Source organism: Vicia villosa, linkage group LG1 (genome assembly GCF_029867415.1).
Source record: "Vicia villosa cultivar HV-30 ecotype Madison, WI linkage group LG1, Vvil1.0, whole genome shotgun sequence".
Classification (NCBI taxonomy): domain Eukaryota; kingdom Viridiplantae; phylum Streptophyta; class Magnoliopsida; order Fabales; family Fabaceae; genus Vicia; species Vicia villosa.
Window position 1 is genome coordinate 250,153,205 of NC_081180.1, and position 19,114 is coordinate 250,172,318.

Consider the following 19,114-nt stretch of genomic DNA (forward strand, 5'->3'; position numbering starts at 1 on the left):
TTATTCTTAAGTTTTGTTTCAATTTGCTTATTTAGAAGCAATATCATGTAAACATTTCATTTGTAAATTTGTTGAGATTTGTATTCTTCAAGTGATTAGGTTGTTAGTCTGAATACCTGAGAGGGCTAAGGTGTCTTTCTAGACTCTTAGAGGTTGTGTGTAATATTTCAAGATTAGTGGATTAAGTCTTTTTCTAAGGCGAAATCACCATGACGGGTGGACAAGATTAGCCTTTTCTTAAGGTGAACTTGTATAAACCAAACGTGTCAATCTCTCTTCATTTCTTATTTATCTCATTGATTGTGGTGAATAATTTTTCTAGAAGAATTTTTTTTTTAGAAAACCCAATTCAAACCCCCCTTTCTTGTGTTTTTCTCAACCTTCAAGTACTATTTTAATTTTTTAATCAAATCAGAATTATATTATAAATGACAAAATTAGTCTCTGCAGTTGCGCACAAAATATATCTGATTTCTATCAAAAGTAGCAAAAAAAAATAAAGACCACATCGAAGATCTTACAACCTAAGGGATAGTCTTCTCAATATTCCACTCAAATCTCAAGCAAATATGATGTTCATAAGATCAAACCTATCTTTGAAGAAATCTTCCATAATAAAGAAAGACAGTGTTTCCCACCACAAGAAGGAAAATATTGAATGACCATGATTGGCCAATTTATCGGTGCAGTTATTTCCCTATCGATAAATGTGAGAATAGATCAGGTTTAACTGCTACCTTTTACGATTATACCATATGTTTCGGAGATCCCAGGGGATTAATTCCTCTTTCGCAATGCATTGAAACGATATTTGGGAATCATGCTCCAGCCACACTTATTCCACATGTTGTGAATTCAATGCCAAGAATAAAGTATAAAACAAGGAAGAAGATGAACACAAGAATTTGTTATAACTGCTATTCTTTTACTTTCTCTTAAAACAAGATTACAAGTTTACAAGAATAACAAATAACCTCTCTCACCCTAAATTAGGATTTGCAGCTTAGCAATGATGAGAGACTAGTATGCTATTTATAATAAAACCTAGCATACTAACTAATGGGCGTTTTCAGCAAGGCCCGTTACACAAGCCAACTTAATAAACAAGCTAACTTAACAAATTAGGGTTTAAACACTAAAACCTAATTTAACATGCTAACAACTCTAGCATCTTCGACATCTGCATGCTAGACCCATCTTCGACTACAGCATGCACACTTCGACACCAGCATGTGAACAATCCTTCGACTTCATACTTAACTCTGTCGAACTGTCGAACCAAGAAGCTACCCTTCGACAATACTAGAGTTCGATCCAATATCTCACAAATCTCCACCTTGGACCTAACTCTACAACGTCAAGGAACAAACTAGCTTTCTTCATGCAGCTTTATCAACTGCATACAGTGGAAAAACTTGCAACTCGACAATGTCTTGATGATCATATCAGCAACATTGTCTTCAGTCGAAACCTTCAGCACTTGGACTTCTCCATGCTCGATTACTCCTCTGACGAAATGCAGCCTCACATCAATGTGCTTAGTTCGCTCATGATAGGCTGAATTCTTCGACAGGTGTATTGCACTTTGACTATCATAGTGGTTGATAGAGCAACAACCTTCTGAAGTGTTGCTTTCCAACTAATTGCTATGCCAAACATAGTGAAAACATATCCAGAAATAGATTTTCTGGAATCCATACAACCTGCATAATCAGAGTCGACATATCCTTCTATTACTGCTTTACTATCTTCACCCAAGGCTCCACCATAAATTAGGACTCTATTCAGAGACCCATTTATATACCTTAAATTCCACTTCAATGCTTGCCAGTGAGCCTTTCCAGGATTCGCCATGTACCTGCTTACAAGACTGACTGCGTAAGCTATGTCGGGTCTAGTACAGACCATAGCATACATCAAAGAGCCGACTATATTAGCATATGGGATGCTATTCATATAGGCTCTTTCGACATCAGTACTGGGACACTGATCAATACTCAGCTTGAATTGAGGGTTTGTTGGAGTCACAACTGGCTTCGAATTCGACATACCATACTTTTCAAGAATCTTCCGTAGATATGCCTCTTGAGATAAGCATATCTTCGACTTCTTTCTATTTCTCCGAATGTCAATTCCAAGAATCTTGGAAGCAGCTCCCAGATCCTTCATATCGAACTCCTTATTGAGTTCAGCCTTCACCCTCATCACATCTTCAACACTGTTGCTTGCTATGAGAATATCATCCACATAAAGCAACAAAATAACAAATGAATTACCATGTCGAAATCTGAAGTAAACGCAGTGGTCGAACTGACTTCTAATGAAACTTATGCGTGCCATGAACTTGTCGAATCTCCTATTCCACTGTCGAGGAGATTGTTTCAGCCCATACAAAGATCTCTTTAACTTGCACACATAATCTTCCTTCCCCTTTTCGACATACCCTTCAGGTTGCCTCATCAAGATCGTTTCATCTAGATCACCATACAAGAACGCAGTCTTCACATCCATCTGTTCCAGTTCAAGATCGAACTGTGCCACCATGGCAAGCAACATTCGAATGGACCTATGCTTCACAACAGGAGAAAACACATCATTGAAGTCGACACCTTCTTTCTGAGTGAAACCCCTTGCAACTAACCTTGCCTTGTATCTTTTCGACGTCACTCCTTCAATTCCTTCCTTAACTTTGAAAATCCATTTACAGCTGACTAACCTTGCCCCATCAGGTTTCTTGATCAGTTCCCAAGTATGATTATCATGAAGAGATTTCATCTCATCATCCATGGCCTTCAGCCATTCAGTCTTATTTCGACTCCTCATAACTTCCTTATAGTCTCTAGGTTCTTCGTCTAGAACCTCACTTGCAGAGATTAAGGCATAAGCTATAAGATCTGCATATCCAAGTCTTTGAGGTGGCTTGATGACTCTTCTCGACCTATCTCTCGACAATAGGTAGTCATCATCAGTTTCCTCAACTTCAGCATCTTCTGCTTCTTCTTCGACTTCATCTGGGATATGCAATTCAGCATCAACATGCTCCACCTCAACAGGAATCTCTACCTGTTCCAGCTCTTCGTCAGATGTTTCTGTACTTCGACCAACATCATCAGTTTTCTTAAAAGCCATTTCAGCTTCATTGAAAACTACATCTTGACTGGTGATACACCTCCTGTGACCTGGCTCTAGGCACCATAGCCTATAAGCTTTGACTCCTTCAGGGTATCCCATGAACATGCATTTCAGAGCTCTAGGTTCGACCTTGTCTTGCCTAATGTGAGCATAGGCTATGCAACCAAATACTCTCAGTTTGTCGAGATCTGGTGGATGTCCCGACCAAATTTCTTCAGGTGTCTTCATATCTAACGTTGTCGAAGGACATCTGTTTATCAGATATGTTGCTGTCGAAACAGCCTCAGCCCATAACACCTTCTTTAAACCGGCACTAGTCAACATGCATCTGACTCTCTCCAAAATAGTTCGATTAAACCTTTCAGCCAAACCATTTTGCTGTGGAGTACCTGCAGTAGTTCTATGCCTTGCAATATCAGAGGCAGCACAAAAACTGTCGAATGCCTCATTGCAAAATTCAAGGCCATTGTCGGTTCTCAACCTCTTGACTTTTCTGCCAGTCTAATTTTCAACCAGAGTCTTCCAACTTTTGAAATTCTCAAAAGTTTCATCCTTAGTCTTCTGGATGAATACCCATAATTTTCTGGAATAATCATCTACTATGGATAGAAAATACCTTGCTCCTGAATGTGATGGACACCTTGTAGGCCCCCAAAGATCAGCATGGATGTAATCAAGGGATCCATGTATTCTTTGTTTGCCTTTGTTGAACTTCACTCTGCAAGATTTTCCAAGTACACAGGGTTCACAAAACTTCAGCTTTTCGATTTTGTCTCCACCAAGCAGATTTTGTTTCCCTAATTCGACCAGACCCCTTTCACTGACATGGCCCAATCTCATGTGCCAGATTTCTGTTTTCGACAAAGGTTTCGTGGATGCAATATTTGTCGAACCACTTACAACTTCAGCCTCAAGGGTATACAAGCCTTGTTTCTTCACGCCTCTCATGACTTCCTTCGAACCCTTCATGACTCTTAGGATACTTTTCTCTCCTTGGAAAACATATCCTTTCTTGTCGAATTCACCAAGAGAAATCAGATTTCTCTTCAAATAAGGAACATACCTGACTTCAGTCAACAACCTTATTGACTCATCATGGAGCTTGAATCTCACAGATCCAACACCTGCAATCTTGCAAGCCTTGTTGTTTCCCAGCAATACTGATCCACCATCTTGATCACATCATTCCTCGAACAAGTCTTTGTTTGGAGTCATGTGCCAAGTGCAACCTGAATCCATAATCCACTCCTTCTTAGAGTCACTGCTTGAAACCACAAGAACATCAGATGATTCGAAATCATCTTGAACAATGGCAGCGTTGCCATTATCCTTACCTCCATGATATTTCAAGCGTTCAGGGCACACCTTTCTTGTGTGACCCTCCTTCTTACAATGGTAGCATCGAATGCCAGATGCTTCGCCACTGTAAGTCTTCGACTGGCTTTTGCCTTTCTTCTTGTCGAACTTACCATCCTTTCGTAAGAGTTTTCCTTTAACGGCCAAACCTTCGCCAACAGTCGAAGGTTTATGCTCCTTTCATTCATTCAAGTCCTTAGAGTACAAGGCTGATTGAACTTCTTCAAACGTCAGGGACTCCCTTCCATACAAGAGAGTTTCTTTGAAGTGAGCATGTGATCGAGGCAAAGAACACAATAGTAACAGCGCTTGATCTTCATCATCGATCTTCACATCAATATTTTCAAGATCAAGAATCAGCTTGTTGAACATATCCAACTGCTCAGCCAATACTTTGTCTTCAATCATCTTGAATGAATACAAAGCTTGCTTCAGGTATAGTCGATTTACCAGCGATTTGGTCATATACAAACTTTCAAGTTTCACCCATAACCCTGATGCCGTCGTCTCCTTTGATACCTGCCGGAGAACCTTATCACCAAGGCTCAACAGAATTGCGCTGTGTGCTTTCTCGATCATATTCGTCTTCTCCGCTGCCGTCAATTCTGCATTCATGGCTGCCTCTCCCTTCAACGCTTCCAAACAACCCTGCTGAACCAGTAGGGCTTTCATCTTCAAGCGCCACAGACCAAAATCATTCACTCCGGTGAACTTTTCAATCTCATACTTTGTTGAAGGCATCTTCTCCACGCTCACCGCACCAATTTGTTGTGAATTCAATGCCAAGAACAAAGTATAAAACAAGGAAGAAGAGGAACACAAGAATTTGTTATAACTGCTATTCTTTTACTTTCTCTTAAAACAAGATTACAAGTTTACAAGAATAACAAATAACCTCTCTCACCCTAAATTAGGATTTGCAGCTTAGCAATGATGAGAGACTAGTATGCTATTTATAATAAAACCTAACATACTAACTAATGGACTTTTTCAGCAAGGCCCATTACACAAGCCAACTTAATAAACAAGCTAACTTAACAAATTAGGGTTTAAACACTAAAACCTAATTTAACATGCTAACAACTCTAGCATCTTCGACATCTGCATGCTAGACCCATCTTCGACTACAGCATGCAAACTTCGACACCAGCATGTGAACAATCCTTCGACTTCATGCTTAACTCTGTCGAACTGTCGAACCAAGAAGCTACCCTTCGACAATACTAGAGTTCGATCCAATATCTCACACCACAATTTCTCCTTATCTTGCTCCAAAACAATCATAATTGAAGTAAGTTCCACTCTTAAGACACCTAAACATAGCTCATCTTGCTAATCTCGTATTCCTATGCAATCCATCAGTGTTAACTTTCATCCACCATAGGTTTCTTCCCATACACCAAAATGACTTCTAAAACATTCATATATCGTCTCATGATTAGATGGTTATCAAAAATTGTGTGTTCAATAATACGGTTCACAATCCATCTTTGTCGAAGTGTTTGAGCCAATCTTAATAAAGCCCGTAATATTACTCACCGCCACATACTTGGAAGAATTAATGTCCAAAAAGTGAGTCTCATTTCTCGCTATCCAAATGCAATGTATCATATGAATCTAAGTTGCCAAGATAGTTTCTTTTAAGTTATGGATGCCATCTAAGAAGGGGGTGAAAATTTTCCATATTAGAGTAGCCCGGTCTAAAATCCCTAGATCCTCAACAATAGAACTTCAAGCCTCCTTAGTGGTTAATTGGCCATTGGTAGAATAGATCCATACTAGTCTATCTTCCAAATCCTATGCGGCAATTGAATACCACAAATTACAGTAACTGAACTCTACCCTATTAAGAACAGAACACCCTTCTAAGTTGTTAAACTTCAATCTGACTCTTTGAGCTATATGCTAAAAATGCTCCGTCTTTAACTTTCCTTTAAAGATTGAAGATTGAGCATCCGATATTGAATGGAGTTTGTCCTTGATTAATATCCCACCAATTCTAACTCTATAGTTTTAACCCTATGATCTATATGTTGTTACTTTACCATGTACTACTATTTTAAGTTTAATACAAGGGAAAGTAACTTTGCTTATAAAAAAAAAACTTTCATTTTCAATTTTTTATCTTTTAATCATAATTACCTAATAATTTTACGAGTGGGATTTTTATTACCATATTTGGATTAAATTATATGAAGATAAGAGTATTAATAAAAATAATATGATTATTATTCCACTAGCTTTATCCTCTTGTACTCTTCCTCTTTCTTTTTCACCTTTACTTCTTCTCAACGTTCGGTAGCCTAAAAAGTTAAACCCAAAATTAAAAAACCTAAACTAAAAAATTAGCGATAAGCATGTAGTAATTGCCAGCGTACATAACACGAGAGGTTACTTACTCACTACTCACTAGACATTAATTTAAATAACACAGTAGTTAATTAGAGAGAGAGACTGTGTGTGTGAGAGAGGCATAGCAACCAACAGCTAGAAAGAGAGAATAAGAGAGAGAAAGTTAGAGAGAGAGAGATTCCAGATGCTTTGGCAATGGGGAAAATTGGAAATCAAGATGTGCAACAAGAAGAACAGAGGGAGAACGACGGTGAAGGCTGTTCACGGTGTTCGGTGGTGGTGCTGAGATTATTCAGTTTCAAGTGTTTGTTCATTCTGTTTTTCAGTTTAGCGGCTTTTGTTTCTGGAATCTTCTGGATTCTTCCTAAACATAATTCAACTGAATTAAGCTTTGACGCCAAAGATGTAATTAAGCATAGCGGTAAACGATTCTCTCTTTCAATTTCGCATAGTGATTTTGTTTTTGATTTCGAATTGTTTCAGTTATTGTTTGTTAATTTGAATTTTTTTTATTCGATTTGAGTTGTGATTAGGTTTTGTTGTGTTTTGAGTGAATTACTCCTACTGTTGAATTAGATTTTCTTATTCTTCTTCGTTATTGGTTGAATTGAGGAATTGTGTTTATACAAATTCTGGTGTCTGTGAATTGTGATCATTTTTTAGGTTGTTGAATTAGGGATTCGGTTTTTCTTTTTGTTTAATTTTAGGTATGATATGTTAAGAGGATCAGCAAGAATATTTGTGAAACTGTGATTTATGCTCATTATAAATCATTACTTACAATCATGGATTTGACTTCTCTTTTGTGCTAATCTGATATGCGTGCTTACCTACAATTTGAGGTGTGTGTTTGGAAATTATTTACAGTAGTATTGTGTGTAAAATTGGAAAAATTAATCAGCTTAATGAAGATTTAAATCATAATTAAACGGTTATTGTCGTATTGTTGACTTGCACCTAAGCAATTGTTGTTGACCTCATCAGCAAGATCTATATACTTTGGAAGAGGAATGCTGCAACACATTTTTTTTACAACTCTTGATGATACCACTGATGTTTATCTATTTTTAAAACATTTGATTTAACTATCTTATTGGCGTTCCTCTTTTAGGAAATAAGCAAATCAGTGTTTTGAGTGTGTTATTGGCTTTCCTCATTTTGGTAAATGTAGGCAGTTTGTCATTATTAGCTTCAGGTAAATCATATAAACAATTTTTTTTTTAATAGGAAATAGAGTAGAAGTAGTGCTGACTTTCCAAGTAGTACTAGATTAAATGTATAAATGTTAAATAGATTCGTTAACAGCGTCAGTCTAACTGTTTGTCAGTTCGTCTTGTAAATTGCATTTTTAATTTATTATCAATCTATCTTGATTTGTATAAATATATAATTCCACCGAGTCTTTTAGTTACTAGTATGTTTTGGAACGGGATTCAGCTGCCTACTGCTGTAAAACAGCTTGACAATGCTTCATCTGCACTGTGACATATATGTGATCTGTGCAACTATCACTCATAAGTTTGATATGGTTTCTTTTTGTATTACTTCCCTGTGATCAGACTTTTGTGCTTAAATCTTATTTGAATTCTTAATGTTGGTGTGGTGACATTACTGAATTTATTTATTGACGATATTTGTTTTCCTTGAACAAATTTCAGCTACGGTTCAGGCATCCTTCAGGCTGGAAACACCAGTTTCACAGCTTATTCCATACATAGAAAGATTACAAGATGATATATTTGGGGAAATAGCTCTGCCAAATACAAAGGTCTCAGCCAAGCTTCTACTCTTACATTTTTTTCATCACGACTCTACTTATACCTAAAAAGTGGCTCATAAGCTATTTATTCTTAACAGGTGGCTATACTATCCATACACCAAAGTGTTGCACCTAGCTTGTCTGATGTGGTATTTGGTGTTCTCTCTGACCCAATGAACATTCCAATAAATCCAGTGTACTTGAGCGTGCTGAGTTCATCACTAACTGAACTGTTTCTCCAGCAATCCAATCTGACTTTCTCAACATCAGTATTTGGAAATGCATCTTTGTTTGAAATCTTGAAGATTCCTGGTGGGTTAACTGTAAGACCAGTGCAGTCTGCTTCTATTTGGCAGATACCCGAGATTCTGTTTAATTTTACTCTTAATAATTCAATATCTGAAGTCCTGGATAAGTTTGACGACTTTGAGGAAGAATTGAAGTTTGGATTGCATCTGAAGCCTGACGAGGTGCAGTCTCATAACCTGTGTCATTCATTATTTTGGGAATCGCAAAATGTCTTTTTTAATACGACAAAGTTCAGATGCATTGCCATCTTTTACATTCTTGTTTTTCATCTTATTTTATTAGTTTTAAATTTTATAATTTTCCTTCTTTAATCAAACTAGTATAGCTTAAATCATTGAGTTTATTAAGAATGAATAGTTTGCCTTGTTTCTTTAACTTCATAATTTGCCTTGTTCAATACCTTAGTAAATTGAAATTGAAATTTTAGACGTTTGATTTAATTTTGTTATAACAAGCATCTGTCTAATTGTTAGTTTGCCGTTGCAGAATGTGTATGTGCACATAACAAATGCACACGGCTCAACAGTAGCTCGTCCTGTAGTAGTGCAGGCATCAGTCATGCGAGGGTTTGAGAGCGTTTTGCCACAAAGATTGAAACAAATAGCTCAAACAATAAGAGGATCTGCGAGAAAAAATCTTGGCCTTAATAACTTGGTTTTTGGCAGAGTCAAAGAAATCAGGTTATCTTCTTTATTAAAGGATACACTACATGCTCACCCACCTTCTCCCGCTCCTGCCCCATCCCCAAAGTTAGTTGATCACTCTGAGCCATTAATTTCACCATACCATGCTCCTTTTCATTCTCCAATATCCCCAGAAACTTCTGAGAAACCTCCTTGTTTTGACTGTGATGTATTCTCACCTTCACCATCCATTATGACCGAGCATCCTGCATATCCCTGTCTATACAATTGCTTCAAGCTCCTCCAAGATGAGGAGAAATCTAAAAAGTTGGTGTCTCGCGTACTTGCTCCGCCCTCTCAATGTAAGTTTATTTGGCATAACAGAGCATTCTTTCCTTTCTTTTGCTTGGCTATAGTTGAATCTGACAATAAGATTTAAGCATCCTTTGAAGTCTTTGTTCTATGTTTTTGTTGTTGCTAGTGCTAATTCTTTCTGTAATGGATACCCTGTATTTTAAATAGCTCACACTTTTCCTAAAAAAGTCTACACAATGTTTAGTAGCGGAACATTTTGATTTTTCCTATCCACTAACTACTGCTTTTTCACCCTTCTTCTTTGCAGCTTCAGCAGGCAGCGTTTTCCACACAGAAATCTTGCTAATGGGATTTTGTTTGCTATTAGTATCTTTTGTTTTTATCAATGATATGAGGATGTGACTAATGAAGGATCAGCAAGCCATGCAAAGACTAAACAGCTTAATGATGTTTCAAAAGTTTTGCGCAGACAAAGGAAGAAACTTCCGACAAGATTTAACTGTCTATATTTTGATTCTGGCATGCAACCATATTGTAAAGCTTTGGTGGATTAAGGTCAAAGCCAGAAAGATGGCAGACCTCTAATCTAGTATTTTGTATCCTATATGAAGTGTGAAATTGATCCCAAAGGGCTCAACTAACAAACAACATTATCCGAAGCAAAATTGGCTTTAGATGTCAAAAGAACCATTCTTTGTACTCAATTAAGTGTATAATACGCAAAGAAATTAATGGGTTCTTTGGGCATCTGAATCTGTAAAGTATCTGCAGTAATATCCAATAGAGGACTCTTTTTATGATTTTGGGTGTTTGGAAGTCCAATTATGTTATAAATTCTTAAGTGCCTGTTTTTTACTCTAATTTATTTGGGGAACTTGACTTGGTAAAGTGGGTGATAAAAATTGTAGAAATAGTTTAATTTTGTCTTTGTTGTTGCATAACGAAAATTACTTATAAGTACATTTATTATTTAAAATTGATTATCTGGATTTATGTTTGAATATTAAGTAAGCTATCGAATTTCTATGCAAAAAAGAAAAGGGTATCCAAACGGTGAGGGGATAGTCATGTCATGACAAATGATCTTATCCTAATGATGCTCTGGATGTTGGGCGTGACTTGATAAGGGGCAACATTAGCAATCGTCAGAAAGTCTGTCTCAAAGGCCTAAATGGTATTAGAATCACCAATTCAGGTATATGTAAGTAAAATAAGGGATTAATGAACCATCCAAGGTTGCATATTATCTCTTTATGTCTTTGAGCATGACTTCAAGATTAGATACTCTTTGTGTCATGTACTTGAGAATCCAATATTTTGACAGAAACTCGTGATCTTGTCAGTGACAAAATATAGAGATACAATGTCTCTAACACGGACACACTTAGCTTTCTTACTGATCATTAGTCTTTGATGAGAAGGAAAACATTAAAAAGTTACAACACTTGAATCTCAGAGAGACTAGTAAACAACATAATTTTCTCCTATTCTTTATGAACTTAAAGAAGCACCACCGGTCCACCGCACCAATGAATTTTCTCTAATTAAACGAATGAAAATTTTGAAATGGAAGGAAAAGAAAAAAGTTTTTCTGAAAGGCAAACCATGATCATTTATAGTAAAAAAAATTAGTAGCATAAGACTAACATACTTGCTTAGTAATGCAACTATTGTAAGAAATGGAAGGGGTTCCACACGTCAAGGACACGTGTAAGGAAAGAAACTATATTAGGTGTTTTCAGGAAAACCATAATGAGCAACATTAAAAGTCACACACTTCCTTCCCACAAAACAGTTAAACTTTCGTAACTAACTAATGTTTAAAACCAATTTACTGATGTTGTGATATCACTTAGCTGACACAATAGTTATGCAAGAGACACCTAACAAGAATTGAGGGACCCATCCTTAACTAAGGGACTTGCCCCCAACTAAGAGACTCATCCCTAACTAAAGGACTCTCCCTAATTGCAGGATTCAATTAAAAGAAATGATAAGTTTAAAACACTTCGCATTTTGCAAGCCCTCGTACTTAAGGAACTATGTAGTGATATATTTGTAAAGATCCATAAATGAGGCAAAAGAAGACTTGTCTTCATCAGACACTCACCCTAAAATGTGTCGCCTAAACGTCACCTCCATGTAGTAAGTGGCCCGTCCGAAGAAGAAATGTGGACTATGACTTATAGATAACCTACAACCATATGTTCAAGAAGTCCTACTCATAATTCCGTAAGAAGCAGCCAATCGACAATTCCCCTAGTCAAGATGGAATGATTATCATTTCTCAGGAGTTTTCAAATTCAGACCAATAAACTCATATAAATACCTCAACTCTAACGCTGAGAAGACATTCTAAATACAACACGAAAAACTAACAAAATTCAAAGCTTCACACTTCTACAGGGGGAGTATCACACATTTACACTAAATATAATGTCACTAATAAAATTATTTTTAAAATCATTTTATATTTATTTACAAATTTATTCACATTTATATGAAATAGGCGGTAGTAGGACTAGGACGAGTTAGGATCCTCTCCATTTCTCAAAAGAAATGGAGGTGTCCATTACTATAGTTTTGATGTATAAATGTATAATTAATGTCACTATTTTTTGAAATGTGTGCAAATATATCTTTTATTTACATCAAAACTATAGTAATGGAGAACTCCATTTCTTTTGAGAAATGGAGAGGATCTTTACCCGACTAGGACATGGTACAAGAAAACATATTAGGCGGGATTATTAAGCAGATTGACAGGCGCCTACTATACACCAAAAAAGAACTCAACAAACCCTAATTGTTGATGGCGGCTTACAATCGAACTCAGTGAAAGAAGAAGAAAATGCAGCGATGGAGAATTTCTGAAGCAGATAGAATCAGCCGTTTACCGGACGAAATCCTCAGCCACATTCTCTCTTTTCTAACCACCAAAAAGGCAGTTCGCACAAGCTTATTGTCCAAGAGATGGACTGATCTATGGCAATCTTGCGACACTATCGACTTCACCGATATTCAAGTAGATTGCAATAGAACTAATCGCAAGTGTAACAAACTTGTCGAGTCCGTTTTGGCCACAACTGACTCTCGCAACATCAACACTTTCCTTCTCGAAATTCTGTACGGTCACCCTCATTTTGCCTATAAGGTCAGTTTTCGCAACGTAGTCAAATGGGTTAACATGATTGTTCTTCAAAATGAACTCAAAAATCTTTGTCTTCATCTAGATGTGGATGAATATGACGATGAAGATAACAACGAAGATGAACATTTTTTGCCTAAATTGCCTACGAGTATTTTCACTAGTCAAACCCTTGTGAGTCTCGATCTGCGGCGGTTCTGTGTTAAGGGTTTTAATTTTTCTTCAGTTGGATTTGGATTTCCGTCACTTAAAACACTTCATTTGGATGACGTTGAGTTTCCGAGAGGTCGGGATTTCTTGTTGCTTCTATCCGGATGTCCAATTCTCGAGGATTTAAAACTGTTTCAAGTATGTTTGCGTTGTTGGTTTAATGTGTCTGTTGTCCTCCAGGAGTTTGAAAACTTAAGGTTACCCAAATTGACAAGAACAAATATCATTGAATGTTTGTGGGACATTTTACCCTTGGAAGCACTCTCTACTTCTAAGTCTTTGTGCTTAGATACATTACAACACCATTTAGCATTCAAGGTCAGTTTTATTATGAATTGTTGATATTGAAATGTTAATGTCATGCTGGTACCATTTCTTCATATGTCTCAATTGAATGATGATGGAATGATATGAAAAACACAAGTGTGGTTTATCTGTTTTTTAATTATATGATAGTGTCTTTCTATTGAATCAGGCCCAAGCCCAGACCCAGGTTCCATCCGATGATATCCCTATCTTTTATAATTTGACCCACTTGAAGCTTCATAATAGTTGGGATTTGGTTGTACGAGTGCTCCACCACTGTCCCAAGCTTCAAAATATTGAACTTTTTGAGGTTTGTTAAGTTTAAGAATCGTATTTCGTATGTGTTTTCTTAGCATAACTTTATGTTTTGTGTTTACGTGTAGGATATGTACGGGGCAAGGGGGAACGGAGATGATGATGAAGAAAGTTGTGAGGAATTAGAATTTGTTCCACAATGTCTTTTATCCCACCTAAGAAGTTGCACTATTCAGAATCTTGGACGCCTAGAGCGGGATCTTATATTACCAACGTATATTTTGAAGAATGCAAGAGTTTTACAAACCATGAAAATTAAAATCTGGTACCGAAGTGAACAACCTGAAATAGAAAGAAAATTCTCCTTATGCTCGAAAGCCTCTGCATCATGCCAACTCTTATTTTATGCCAACTTTTAGTTTATGTCTAACATATAGACTATGTAGGTAGCAGTTTTGCTATTTTGTTTGTTGTTTCTTTATCTGATACCATGATTTGGTGATTTGAAGTTTGAGCTATGAGTTATGGGCTATTATGAAAATCACAACTTTGTCTCACAACATGACACGATACTTCTTAACGGTTTTTCAGTTTATTTATTTTTTTAATTTGTTTATTACTTCAACTTAAAAATGAACCGTTTTGTCATACCTGTTTCACTAAGAGGCATGTTGCTTTCATTTATGTTTACATGTCTAGTTGATGTTTTGTTTTTGTATATATACATAATATATTTTTGTAAAAGTTCTATGACCCCGGTTTAAGGTTTAAATGTATGGCTTACACTTCATATTTTGGCATACTATGACCCTGGTTATGCATAAAGCAAAGGCATGCTATTCTGTTTAATTCTGTCCATGTGAGATATCGATTCTTGTACATATTAATTAATGGCCGACACATTAGTTGACTTGCAAACTGCTGTCATTTGAGTTCTGATGATTAGAGAAAGAAATGGAAAATGTGATGTATATGGCAATGTTTAGTTGCATGTTCTTAATTGTCAATGGCAATGGATAAAAGGCCTACAACAAGCATACGAAAAGGATTTAGCATGCTATCTCTGTGCTGTAATGTTAAGTTTCTTCTACTTACTACTTAATTTGTTTCTCAATGGAGGGTTTACCTTGTTCTTCCAATTTGTTTGATGTCTCACGTGTTGCTTAAATCATTTACTCTTAGCATTCTTCTTTCGCCAGGAATTATATTGACTAAAGATATGCATTTTGTCTCCATCACCATGCAATTGTTTGAGATATTCAATTTATTTTGATTTTTCATCTGAATGTCGAAACAGAGAAGTATGTCCTTTATAGAAAGGTCTAAGTAAATACAGAACATAATCATCTTAGTGGTGAATGATAACTACTTTCAATCTCTCATAAAGGTTGGTATTTCCTGAAACAAAATCATCCAGTTCTTTGTTTAACTCCTTAATCAACCATGCTAAGCATCACTTCACAAATATGCAGGATATGTCTCAGCTGAAGATGTCTTCGAGTTTAAGCAAAGACAACATGATAGAATTAAAAAAAAAAAAAAGTGGATACAAGTCCCACATTGTTTTTTCACTAAATAATTTAGTCTTTATATTGGTTTGAAAAAGACAACAAAATAAATATTTATGGGCACCTGTGGGCTGAATTGATTTTATATAGAATTGGGCCCTAGGCCTATGAAAGTTATTTTAAAATTTATACTATATAATTTCTTAATATATTTATAAAAAAATTTAAATAAATTAAATTATTTTATAAAAAATATTAAATAATAATATTATCTTAATCATCAGTGACATGTCTTCAAAACTGATGTCTTCAAAACTGGAGGGACCAACTAAATTCTAAGTAATGGAAAGTTTAGGGACAAAAAAAATTGGTTTTTAAAATAGAGGACTAAAAAGATAAAAATAATTAAAATAAGGGGATCAAAAATGCATTTAAGCATATAATGTTAATGAATATAATGTTAATGAATCGTTAGTATATATTAGTAAGAAGTATATATTAGTGGCTAGTGTTGAAAATTGATCTTAACGAATTAAGATTCAATTACTTTTTATTGATTAACGATTGTCGTTCCTCACACTTCACTTGAATGATTCAACCACACCTTGGTTGCAAGACGATTCGCATGCACAATGATTTCAGAAGAAAAGAAGTCTTTAATGAGAAAAGGAAAAGAAAAAAGAAATCAGGGTTTTGAAGAAACGGAACAAGGTGAATTTTTACGTGCATAGTCTTTCTCTGCTTTCAGCTTGTAAATTGTAAATTTCTCTATTCAACACTTTTACAATAATATGGTACCTCCCTATTTATAATGAGAATACTTGCACAATAAGCAATTCTCAAAATAGCTAACTAACACATACTTCGACCAATTGTATTTGACTCTGCCGAATTCAGCTGATACAAGTAATACATACCCTGTTCAACTCTGTTGGGTGCACACTACTTTGACTCTGTCGAATCAAGCACTTGCAAACACAAAAAATTGCATTTTCAACACACCACCTAATTCATTGTGTCTAAGCTATCTACATTCATCATAGTTTTCAATCTTTTGAATAATTCCACATGCATAGCCTTCGTCATGAAGTCTGAAATCTGATTCTCAGTCTTGCAATGTTCCAAGTTCAATTTCCAATTTTTTCACTTGCTCTGTAAGATAATGGAACCTTATTTCGACGTGTTTGCTTCTTCCATGTGTTATTGAATTCTTGACCAAGTTGATAGCATACATGTTAGCAATCTTTATGATCATTGCTTCGTGATTCACACCTGCAATTTCTTCGATCAGAGTCACCATCCATGTTGGTTGACATGCACAGAGAGAGACAACTATGTGTTCGACCTCTCATGATGATAGAGCTACAACTGGTTCTTTTTTCGAACTTCAAGCAACTGGTGCACCTCCTAGCATAAACATATAACAAATTGTTAATTTTCTATCTTGAACATCACCACACCAACTTGGGTCAGTGTAACCCACTAGTTTGCATTTCTTTCCTTCATTTGCTGTAGGAAACAAAATTCCATAGTTGAGTGTTCCTTTGATATACCTTAGTATTCTCTTGGTTGTTGCGAGGTGAGATGTAACACCCCTCTAATACCCCGCGGCAATAAACAACATTAATCAGAGTAACATGTAAAGAGGTGCCACAATTCATAAATAAAAGAAAACACACGTTAGGCATATGTCATGCATTCACTGAAAACATCTGATTATAACTCATTCGATAAAAATCATGTTTACACAGCGGAATTAAATCATAAAGTCAACATTACATCATTAATGTATCAGACTTCAAAACAAAATAAACAATAGAGTTATAATCGAAAACCCCAAACATCGCGTTCCCAATGTTACATCTATCAGAGCATGACACCGACACAATAACTAAACCGACTTATGAGCTAATCCTCACCAAGTCGCGCCGCTATCCTCAATCTGAAAATGACAACAAGTAAGGGTGAGTCTCATCACAGTTAACCAATGTTATTGCATCATAAATAACAACATATCATAATTATATCATTCACCCAATCGTTTCATATTCAGACACATCATCATTGCACACCCACAAACATCAATTCATCACATAACATATATTAATCATGTTATAAAATTATGCATATGTATGAAAACTGACACTATGCATGTGGTACCAACATCGCCAGTGGGAAAACCCACTGACCGATCTATCATCATCCAGATACGGCCCTGCCAGCACAGATTCCACACAGTGGGAACCTTGCCCTTCACTGAATCCTCTCATCATTAGGATTCAGCCCTCATCAAATGACTATGAATGCATGCAAACATATATACAACATACTATCATCATCATCATACTATGAGTAGCATCATCTTATACTCATTCATCATCATTCATCATCATCATCATTAACAAGTATGTTCAATATATATATATATATATATATATATATATATATATAATTGCATCATTCAATAAATCAGACAACAATATTTCATACAGATTCATCAGTTTAAAGTCACACGTCCTCAGACTTTCAAACATCACAAAACAGCAAAATCTGCAGCTCACGTTGGCCATACGCGTACCAACAGGCCCAAAAATTCACAAAACACACACCATACGCGTATCATACGCGTATGGACAGAACCATATTTCCACACAAAACAACATCATACGCGTATCATACACGTATCACTTCCCCATACACGTATCATACGCGTATCACTTCCCCATACACGTACCATACACGTATCACTTCCCCATACACGTATCATACGCGTATCACTTCCCCATACACGTATCATACACGTATCATACGCGTATCAACAGCGTCTTCCCAAAATCTGCAACTTACCCATTCGTCTTCCTCGCGAATTCATCTGTACAGCCTACGATTTGGGTCTCAAAACCAGAAATTTCACATTCTAAACAACATAGAATTCACCCAACATCAATAGTATATGATTCTACAATCGATTTCACTCATCACAACCTAAATCTACTCAGTTATTAGGGATTAACAGTCACAATTATTAATCCAATTGATGAACACAAACAGAAAAATTCAGAATATAGAATCCATTGATCCAAACAATACTCCTAATCAACATCATTATCCATAACACGATAATAGAGACTAAATGGAGAGTCCCCCCTTACCTTAGACAAGAGTTCTTGATCCTTGGTCTCTCCCTCTACAGTTCTCCTTCACGTTCTTCGTTCCCAAAACTTATGTTCTTTCACGTTCTTTCTTTTTCCCAATTCCTTATTATTTTATGAAAAATAATAATATTAAGATTCGTAAAAACTTTACTATATCACACTCCCTTCTTTACTATTTCCTTACAATGACCCAAATGTCATAAACCATTATTTTTCACAAAATCCTTAATAATTCTAATTATTAATTCAATATTCCAAATTAAATTAATATTAAAATTATACGGGTGTTACATGAGATACCTTTATCTTTTTCCTGAATCTACTCACCATACTCGCACTGTATGCTAGATGAAGCCTTGTGTGACAAAGGTATCTTAGTGATCCAAAAAGTCTTCTATACTGAGTTGGAGCAACTTCATCTTCATTTGAATCCTTCCTCAATTGCAATCTTGGTTCAGATGGTGTCAAAGTTGCATTGCAATCCTCCATCTCAAATATTTTGAGTATCTCCCTTTCATATATTATTTGGCGCATCATTAGGCCTCTACTAATCTTATAGATATAGATACTAAGAATGTATGTATGTTGCTCAGGTCAGACATTTCGAACTCGTTGCTCAGATCACCCTTGAAGTCTTCGATCTTGTTCTTACAGCTACCTGTTATCATCAAGTCATCGATATAGAG

At 36.0% G+C, this 19,114-nt stretch overlaps 2 protein-coding genes across 2 annotated transcripts; both read left to right on the plus strand.

Moving 5' to 3' along the window:
- The first annotated feature begins 6,791 nt into the window (after nt 1-6,791).
- On the plus strand, nt 6,792-10,646 carry LOC131645142 (uncharacterized). Its single transcript, XM_058915801.1, has 5 exons — nt 6,792-7,261; nt 8,499-8,608; nt 8,698-9,069; nt 9,395-9,893; nt 10,154-10,646. The coding sequence occupies exons 1-5, from the start codon at nt 7,036-7,038 to the stop codon at nt 10,246-10,248; spliced, it is 1,302 nt and encodes a 433-aa protein (XP_058771784.1). The 5' UTR covers nt 6,792-7,035; the 3' UTR covers nt 10,249-10,646.
- Nucleotides 10,647-12,592: 1,946 nt separating this feature from the next.
- LOC131625536 (F-box/FBD/LRR-repeat protein At3g26920-like) lies at nt 12,593-15,015 on the plus strand. The gene is made up of 3 exons (XM_058896390.1): nt 12,593-13,522; nt 13,680-13,820; nt 13,894-15,015. Exons 1-3 carry the CDS (start codon nt 12,698-12,700, stop codon nt 14,182-14,184), a joined length of 1,257 nt encoding a protein of 418 aa, XP_058752373.1. The 5' UTR covers nt 12,593-12,697; the 3' UTR covers nt 14,185-15,015.
- The last annotated feature ends 4,099 nt before the right edge of the window (nt 15,016-19,114 follow it).

Bases quoted from the DNA above. Each gene is read 5' to 3' on its own strand.
- LOC131625536 (XM_058896390.1), top strand. From the start codon at position 12,698: ATGCAGCGATGGAGAATTTCTGAAGCAGATAGAATCAGCCGTTTACCG. The intron at 13,523-13,679 runs GTCAGTTTTATT...CTATTGAATCAG, and splicing joins AACACCATTTAGCATTCAAG to GCCCAAGCCCAGACCCAGGT. The intron at 13,821-13,893 runs GTTTGTTAAGTT...GTTTACGTGTAG, and splicing joins AAAATATTGAACTTTTTGAG to GATATGTACGGGGCAAGGGG.
- LOC131645142 (XM_058915801.1), top strand. From the start codon at position 7,036: ATGGGGAAAATTGGAAATCAAGATGTGCAACAAGAAGAACAGAGGGAG. The intron at 7,262-8,498 runs GTAAACGATTCT...AACAAATTTCAG, and splicing joins AGATGTAATTAAGCATAGCG to CTACGGTTCAGGCATCCTTC. The intron at 8,609-8,697 runs GTCTCAGCCAAG...TATTCTTAACAG, and splicing joins TAGCTCTGCCAAATACAAAG to GTGGCTATACTATCCATACA.